An 8,479-nucleotide genomic window follows, 5' to 3' on the forward strand; every position below is an offset into this window, starting at 1 on the left:
TTGGGTCGGGATCAACATCAATAAAGTGAAGGGCCCCGGGGCCCAGTCCTGGGGTCAACAGGAGGAAGTAGGACTGAGGACCCAGGCTCAGGCCAGGGGTTATCGTTGAGAAACGGATGGGGAACTAAGGAAACGAGGGACCGGCATCCAGGCTCCGGTTTCCCGGGGCGGGATGCGGGGGCGGGGGGGGCTGGCTTCCGGGGGCGGGGCTGCCGGGGGTCACGTGCCGGGGCGGGGCGCCCGCGCGTCCCCTGGTGGCCGACGTCACGGCGCGGGCGTCAGCTGACTGCACGGCCGCCGCCGCCGCGGCTCCTGAGATTCGGCCGGGCCGTTGTCGCCGTCGCTGTCGCCGCCGCCGCCATGGCTCAGTACAAGGGTGCAGCGAGCGAGGCGGGCCGCGCCATGCACCTGATGAAGAAGCGGGAGAAGCAGCGCGAGCAGATGGAGCAGATGAAGCAGAGGATCGCCGAGGTGCGGGCCGGGCCGGGGCGCCACGGAGCATGCGCGCAGTCCGCCGCCCTGGCTCCCCGGGGCCCCGCGCGACCCCGGGCGGCGGGCGCAGAGCGCGGGCGGCGAGCCGGGGTGGGACCCTTGCTCGCTGATCTCCAGCAAGGGGCAGCAGTGAGCCGGCCACAGTCTGCTCATCTGTAAAATGGGCCCAGAAGGCTGAGACGAGCTAGGTTGTGACAAGCCTCCAAATGGAGGGAGCCACAGTCAGTAATTCCATTGTTGGCATTGGGGCGACCCTTGAGGGCACAGAGCATCCTGTTTCTGGCCCCTCAGCCCTGAGAGTCAGGCCTCTGCCCAGATCAAGTGGATACCAGGAAGGGCAGGCCTCTGGCCACTGAGGCTCATTCCAGAGCCCTTTTCACCGGACAAAGGCAAGCAGGAGCGTCTGCGGTGCTAGCGGTTCACTAAGGGCTTCAGTGAGTGGCCCACGGTGGTGGGCAGTCAGGAAGGAAGGAGCCCTCTGCTTGGGCCTTTGGGGGAGACTCCATGAAAGAGCACAGACTTGGCGCAAGGGGAGAGCAGGCTCCTACCTTAGGAAGCCAGGCCCAAGGAAGTGGTTGCACACCGAGGCCCAGTTTTGCCTCGGTTCACACTCGTGCCCCAGTCCTGCTGTCTCTCTGTGGACTCTGTGGCCAGCCAGAGGTACATTTCTCTGCTGGCCACCTTCTTTGGAGGCTGCTGGCCAGAGAGGGACCTACGTGGTACCAAGCGAGATGGGGCTGGGCTGGAGCCAGGAGGCCTCATGGGAAGCTGTTGGCAACATTTGAGGCCAAGACAGAGCAACATTGCTCAGTGAGGGACTAGGCCCCTCGGCCACTCTCCTCTCCCTCCTGTCACTCCTGGGTTTGGGTCTCCAGAGCTTCAATTTAAAGGCTGGGTATGAGAAACACCGAAGGCAGGTAGGACCCATGGCTCCAGGCCACCGAGTGAGCTCTGCTTTCCTGTGGGAGATGTGCAGGGGCCAGAGATAGTGGGGAAATGGCCCCGTTTGGCTCCCTTAGCACTGGAAGAGCCTCTCACAGCCCCCACGGAACCTTCCACCAACCAAGGAAAGGAGAAATGTCTTTCCCATGATCACATCATAGTGAGTCCAGGGACAGATCTGTGACTAGAACCCAAGCCCCCACTTCCATGGTGGCCATCGCCGCTGCTCTCTCTCCGGGACAGGAGAACATCATGAAATCCAACATTGACAAGAAGTTCTCTGCACACTATGACGCCGTGGAGGCAGAGCTCAAGTCCAGCACCGTGGGTGAGCAGAATGCTAGTGGTACCCTCCCCTGGCCTGAGGCCTGCTGCTTGCCTGGCTCTGGGTGACCAACTCTCACCCCCATGTCTGCTCACTTCGCAGGTCTGGTGACCCTGAATGACATGAAGGCGAAGCAGCAGGCACTGGTGAAGGAGCGGGAGAAGCAGCTGGCCAAGAAGGAGCAGTCGAAGGAGCTGCAGCTGTGGGTTCTCTCCTCCCAGCCAGCAGCTGTCCACCCAAGATGTAGCTCCTGCTGAGATGGCGGGGATGGGGATGGGACAGGCGGCTCCTGCACGTTGAAGGGGGGACCCTGTTTCATAATCAGAGCCCTGCCGATGAACTGGGAGTGCCCCAGGGCAGTAGGACTCCTCTGGCTCTGGGTCAGGGGAGGGGCCTCGGGGGTTGGGGTGTGCGTGATGGCCGTTTGTGCCTTGGCAGGAAGCTGGAGAAACTGCGAGAGAAGGAGCGCAAGAAGGAGGCCAAGCGGAAGATCTCCAGCCTGTCCTTTACACTGGAGGAAGAAGAGGAGGCAGGCGAGGAGGAGGAAGAGGTGGTCATGTATGAGGAGGAGCTGGAAAGGGAAGGTGAGTGCAGGCTTGGGGGACCAGGGAAGGGTCCTGCTGGCAGAGCTGTGTCCTGGATTCTGGCTTGAGAGTGAAGAAGGACATCTACCGCCCAGTGCCGATCGACCGCTGCATTCGTGGTCTCAAACCTCCTGAGTCCGGACAGGAGAGAAAGGGAGACGTCTTCGCAGTGTGCAGAGCTGGGGGGGGGGGCTTGCTCTCAGTGGCAGAGTGCGTCAGAACCCAGTATGCCGTCTCTGGGCAGGGGTGTGGGGTCTTCAGTGCAAGAGGATGCCAGACAGGCTGATGCCCGATCATGAAGGTTCTAGAAGCTGCTCTTCATTCGTGCCACAGAGGATGGACAGCGGAGAAGAGATGATCTAGACCAGGTTGGCCAGTAGAACTTTCCAGAATGATGGAAACGTTCATGTTTGGGTGGCCACTGAGCATGTTGCTTGTGTGACTAGGGCGCCAGACTGTTCATTCTGTTTGATTAATTTCAGTGGAAGTTGACACAACTGCAGAAATTAAGTGGCTATCAGTTGGACAGTGCAGGTCTTGCCCGATGGAACAAGGGGCACCAGGGACAACTCGGGAAGGCTGCTGAGCAAGGACAAAGCCGTCATGGGGCCCCTGTGTGCCGTGCACCTGCCTCCCAGCCGAGGCGGATGGCCAGAAGCCGGCCACTGTCCCTGTCCTCGTGGGAGTCAGACGGGTCAGCGTGTACCTTGCCGGTGCCCCAGGCCAGCCCAGGGCTCAGAGGAAGCGCCCCATGGGGGCGGGGGAGGACAGGGATGGGACAGGATGAGGGGAGTTTCATTAGAACCCAGAGAGATGAGGGGGTGGGGGAGTGTGTGCAGTCAAGAGATGAGCGTGCCCAGAAGCGGAGCAGGCAGGAGTGGACACACTTGAGAACTTGGGAGGGTGTGTTGCAGGCCTGGGCTGGTTTAGAAAGCCTGATGGCCAGGGAATGGTATGGAGAAGAACCGAGACAGGGGATGGCTGCATGGCTTGGGGACTGGCTGGCTGTCATAGCTTTGATGGCAACAGCCACTGCTGTCAGGAGGAAGTGCCTGCCAGCCTCCCAGGGGAAGCACCCGGGGCTCCCTTTAGTACTGTTTAGTAAAAGTGAGTATCTAGCAACATTTGGCATCTGAAACATCACCGTTGGCAGGTCAGTTGCGTTCAGCGGGAGCTGCACATGTCACTGGGGCGTTGTGAGCGCTTCCTCCCTTGGGAGCTTTGTTTTGGGGGCCCAACCATGGGTAGCTGGTGTGGGAGTTTTGTAAATTCTCTAGGCTCTGGAACCCCTGCCCTGGTGTGTGGGGGCATCTTCTAGGTCCGTGGTTCTCAAAGAGTGCTGCAGGGACCCCTGGGGGTCTCTGAGACCCTTTCAGGGGGGTCTGCAAGGTCAAAACTGTTTTCATAATCGTGCTAAGATACTCTCAGCCTGTCGCACTCTTATGTTTTCATGGCTGTGCGGTGGAGTTTTCCAGAGGCCAAGTGACGTGGCATGACGCCATCCCTCTGACAGCTGATGGAGTGGGTGCTCTCATTTTCTTGGGTCCTTGTTTGAGTGTCCAGGGTGCCAAGACCATCCAGTTGAAGAATCACTGTTCTAGTTCATCTGCATCCTCACTGGGGAAACTGGCTCTGGCACTGGTGGCCATGGGACTTTGGGCTTCCATTTCTTCACCTGGTAAAAAGAAATGTCGTTCCTTTTGGAGGTTGTTTTGAGGAGCAGATGAGACATCAGCTATGTGACCATGAGAGCACAGCTCCTGGCATGGAGGGGCCCCTCCCTGAGCATCCACCCCTCTGTGGATGCCCTGCCCCTCAGTGCAAAGGGCCTTCTCTACATCAGACGCTGGTACTGAGGCCTTCCGTCCCCTGAGGCACTCCAGGTCATAGCTGATGGGAAGAACGAGGTACCCCGTCTCCTGTTCAGCTTTTGCTGGTGGAGACCAAGGTGAAGGCTCCTTGCCAAGGGTGCTTTTTATAAAGGTTTCCGTAGGTGCTATGAAGAAGACTGCGCAGGCCACTGTGGCTGGGAGCAGAGGGTGGTGCGTCCCAGCCAGGACTGTCCAAGAAGTGTCCAGGGTGGTTGCGTTTGAGCTGAGGCCTGAGTGACAAAGGTCCAGGGTGCCCCAGAAGAGCTGACTCCTGTGTTTCCTTTTGCTTCAGAAGTCACCACAAAGAAGAGGAAACTGGGGAAGAACCCAGATGTGGACACCAGCTTCCTGCCTGACCGAGACCGGGAGGTAAAGGCAGCCTGACCCTGTGCGGGGCAGAGGCCTTTGCTTAAGGAGCGGGGCCTGGCGTGTGCCCTCAGCAGCCCGGGGCCTCCCTCCGTTGCCCGATTTCCTCTTGCAGGAGGAGGAGAATCGGCTCCGGGAAGAGCTCCGGCAGGAGTGGGAAGCCAAGCAGGAGAAGATCAAGAGTGAGAGCTCCCTGGGTGGGATATGCGGGCCGGCGCTGGGGCGCCAGGTCAGCGGGAGGCCAGGGCTGGGGGCGGCTCAGGCTCTCCTGCCGCAGTCCTCTGGGCAGTGCTTTGAGCCCCAGGGAGCTGGCAGGGAGCAGGGACCCCTGGGTCTGTAGGCCAAGAGGCAGTTCTGTTTTGTAGGCGAGGAGATCGAAATCACTTTCAGTTACTGGGATGGCTCTGGACACCGGCGAACAGTCAAGGTAGGCGGTGTGGGGCCTGCACCCCATTCTACATGCCTCTCGGGTGCAGCCTGCTTTGCATTCAGTGGGAAGGGACTTTCAATCCTGATAAAACCCGCAGGTCCCTTTGTGTGGGTGGCCCCTGGGGAGTCTGGGGAGAGCAGGGAAGAGGGCTCGGTCCCCTGTAGGGGTCATGAGGGTTCCGGGACCCCTGCAGGCCACTGCCTTCTCGAGAACCCTTCTCCAGGTTTCCATCTTCCCTTCCTGACTTCTTGGTTCCCTGCACACCTGTCCTCCGGCCGCTCTTGCAGATGAAAAAGGGCAACACAATGCAGCAGTTCCTGCAGAAGGCGCTGGAGATCCTGCGCAAAGACTTCAGTGAGCTCAGGTGGATGCCTGGGCGTGTCTGGGCGTGTCTGAGTGTGTGCACGGGGCCCTTGGCGGCTGCAGCTGTGGTCTCAGTCCTGGTGCCAGAGACCGCAGTGGTGGCTGCTGCTCATGGCATGCTGGGCGCTGGGCTCCTGCGAGGAAGGTCAGGCTCCCTTTCCATCCCTCTCACCATGGGGACCTCAGCTGGGAGCACCTGCCCCATTTCTCTAGCCCAGAGGTGGAGGACGGGGGCGCTAGCTCCGGGTGCACCGGACCTTGCAGGCAGCCTCACAGCATCTTTGTTCCACACCCTCCTGCCTTTCTCCTTCAGGTCAGCAGGAGTGGAGCAGCTCATGTACATCAAGGAGGACCTAATCATACCCCACGTGAGTCCCTTCTCCTCCTGCAGCCCCGGGAGGGCAGGGTGGCAGCGGGAGGGTCACAGGCTTCGGCGTGCCTCAGAGCTTTGAGGGAGAGTCCCCACTTCGCTCTGGGTGGGTGGGCGGGCAGGAGAGGCTGAGACGGGTCATCAGTAGTCACTTTCCCACCTTTGGCCCCTAGCACCACAGCTTTTACGACTTCATTGTCACCAAGGCACGAGGAAAGAGTGGTGAGTGCGCCTGGTGCAGCCCCCCCTTCCCCGAAACTGGCCCCCAGCCTCGCAGGGCAGAGGTATGAGGGTGGGCTGACCCTTTCTCCCCTGCAGGGCCTCTCTTTAACTTCGATGTTCACGACGATGTGCGGCTGCTCAGCGACGCCACAGTGGAGAAGGATGAGGTACTGTGGTGCGGGGGCGCCGGGCAGGTTGGGGAGGAGAAGGCAAGCCCCGGGTGGCCCTGAGCTGGGTGGCCCTGAGCCGCAGAGCCTGGCCCTTCTCCCTTCCCCAGTCGCACGCAGGCAAGGTGGTGCTGAGGAGCTGGTATGAGAAGAACAAGCACATTTTCCCCGCCAGCCGCTGGGAGCCCTACGACCCCGAGAAGAAGTGGGACAAGTACACGGTAAGGAAGCCCCTCGAGCTGCGGGCGGGAGGCAGCCTGGCCAGGGCTTGGCGCGCCGCCCGGAGAAGACCAGAGACGGAGACGACACCCCCTGCTCCTCCCCACAGATCCGGTGAAGGTGGAGGTGCATGGTCCCCCTTTCCCCACGGCTCCAGGACTCCGGGCGCCTGGCCCTCTCTCTGAGACAGGACGGGCCGATCATCTGCTGCCCCGGTGCTGTCATTTACTGCTTTTTTCTTTTATGATAAAGAAACGTCCATGTCAGTTGGAGTACCTGCACTGTTTCATTGAAAAAATTTTTTTTACCGAGATAAAACTCGCATAATGTGAAATTCACCATTTTGACCACTGGCAAGTGTACCATTCAGGGTTATTTAGTACATTCACACTGTTGTGAGTCACCCCAAAAGGAGCCCCCACATCTGTTAGCAGTACCCCCCAGCCCCTCGCACCCCCAGACTACTTTCTGTCTGGATGGATTTGCCTGTTCTGGAAGTTTCACATAAATGGAATGATATGATGTTTCTGCTCTTTGTATCTTCCAAGAAACTGTTTTTGGCAGGGGTGGGAGGGTGGAAGGGGACTGGATGGGAAACTGAGTCTGTGGAGGTAGGAGGGGGCATCTGCAAGGCAGCCGGTCCTCACAGGGGCGCGGGCACAGTGGTGCAGTTCATCACTGTGGGTAGGAGGGACATTCCTCCTCGGGCCTCCCTCCCGGGCCCCTGGGCTCCTTTTGTGTCTCCGAGCTGCCCGTTCCACAAGGGCCATGGCTGTCCTGTGGCTCCCAGCCACCCGATGTCCCCCACCACAGCATCTCTCCCCGGTGACGGCCCGGGAAGGCATGGTGGTTGCCCTGTACTCACTGCTTGCTCACCCCACCTAGGCTGGCTCTGCTCACAGCCCCACATGGGGAATCTGGCCTGAGGGTGCGTGCCCCTGCCTCCTGCCCCCACCTCAGCAGTCAACTCCCCCAGTTCCCCTTGCCTGACACCTAGCTCAGGGGACAGGGGACAGGCCCTGGCTGGCGGGGTGCACCCTAGCTCTGAGTCTAGCCCCACCTCCCTAGCAAATGTGTAGATTTGACGGTGGTGGGCCCTGCTGGGTACAGCAGCTCCTGTGCCCTCCTCCTCCAGTGGGCAGGGCCCTGTGTCCTGTTCACCTGGGGCCCAGGGAGGCCTGTCTGGCAGATAAGAGCTCTCACTCCAGCTCCCTCACCATGCATCTAGGGCAGGACCATTTGTGGTCATGTGGGAGAGGGGATGGGATGCCAGAGCACCTGGGGCATAGCAGAGAGGGGTGGCCAAGCCTCACCTGAGGTCCTGGATGTTGGGGACAACTCTGAGGACCTCAATGGGGCCTTTTGTTGGGTTCCAGGAAACCTGGAGAAGGGATCATCTGGCCTGTGCCAACCTCCTGCTGCCCTCTTTGAGAAGCCACCAAAGAGCAGGCTTCCTGGTGAAGGGAGCCCCTCAGGTGGCTCACCCAGTGGCGGACGATTTCTGGAAAACAAGCCCCTTGAAGCCCAATTGTGGGTCCTGGCAGGGAAGGGGCCTGGTGTTTAAAAGCAACCCTGAGTTGCTGGTAGGTCAGGCTGGGAGGAAGGGAGCCATTTCGCATCAGGGTCGAGGGGCTAGGGGACTGTCAGGGAAGAAGATCCACTTCCTTGTGGCCATTGAAGGGACAGAAAAGACACTCCTGGGGGGGGGGGGGGCCAAGGGAGGAGCCTCTGATCCTAAGGAAGGGCTGTGGTGGGGCAGATGTTCTGCTTGGCTGCCAGCACTGGGTGGTCTAGGGCATCCTGCCTCATGCCTAGAGGCCAGCACAGGCCAGAGCTTCTGCCAGGAGGGACTGTCTAGCGCTAGGGGCCCTCTCCTTGGTTTAGTTTTGCTACTTTATTTTGAAGGGGGAGGTAATTAGGTTTATTTATTTTATTATTTTTTAATGGAGGTACTGGGAATTGAACCCAGGACCTTGTGCATGCTAAGCACACACTCTACCAGAGCTATACCTCCCCCTGGGGACCCTCTCCTTGGGACCTTGAATCCACATGAATGTGGAGTTTAGAGGAGAGGTTGGGTGGGTGCAGAGAAAAGGAGCTGTGGGGATGGGTATTATCTGATGCTCTA

General features: G+C 59.8%; 1 protein-coding gene across 2 annotated transcripts; it reads left to right on the top strand.

Moving 5' to 3' along the window:
• The first annotated feature begins 246 nt into the window (after positions 1 to 246).
• Positions 247 to 6,873, top strand: FAM50A (family with sequence similarity 50 member A). Of its 2 annotated transcripts, none has more exons than XM_074359030.1 (13): positions 247 to 471; positions 1,678 to 1,762; positions 1,862 to 1,961; positions 2,198 to 2,343; positions 4,507 to 4,583; positions 4,696 to 4,777; positions 4,946 to 5,007; positions 5,298 to 5,374; positions 5,687 to 5,741; positions 5,917 to 5,965; positions 6,062 to 6,132; positions 6,243 to 6,353; positions 6,461 to 6,873. In XM_074359030.1, exons 1-13 carry the CDS (start codon positions 361 to 363, stop codon positions 6,467 to 6,469), a joined length of 1,035 nt encoding a protein of 344 aa, XP_074215131.1. In that variant the 5' UTR covers positions 247 to 360; the 3' UTR covers positions 6,470 to 6,873. The 2 variants fall into 2 exon arrangements, with proteins under 2 accessions (XP_074215131.1, XP_074215132.1); XM_074359031.1 differs by having other exon boundaries at positions 249 to 471; positions 4,696 to 4,762.
• The last annotated feature ends 1,606 nt before the right edge of the window (positions 6,874 to 8,479 follow it).

This window comes from Camelus bactrianus, chromosome X (genome assembly GCF_048773025.1).
Source record: "Camelus bactrianus isolate YW-2024 breed Bactrian camel chromosome X, ASM4877302v1, whole genome shotgun sequence".
NCBI classification, from domain to species: domain Eukaryota; kingdom Metazoa; phylum Chordata; class Mammalia; order Artiodactyla; family Camelidae; genus Camelus; species Camelus bactrianus.

Excerpts from the sequence above, each read along its gene's own strand:
- FAM50A (XM_074359030.1), top strand. The coding sequence starts at position 361 with ATGGCTCAGTACAAGGGTGCAGCGAGCGAGGCGGGCCGCGCCATGCAC. Across the intron at positions 4,778-4,945 it reads CAAGAGTGAGAGCTCCCTGG|GCGAGGAGATCGAAATCACT; the intron begins GTGGGATATGCG and ends TCTGTTTTGTAG. Across the intron at positions 5,008-5,297 it reads GACACCGGCGAACAGTCAAG|ATGAAAAAGGGCAACACAAT; the intron begins GTAGGCGGTGTG and ends CCGCTCTTGCAG.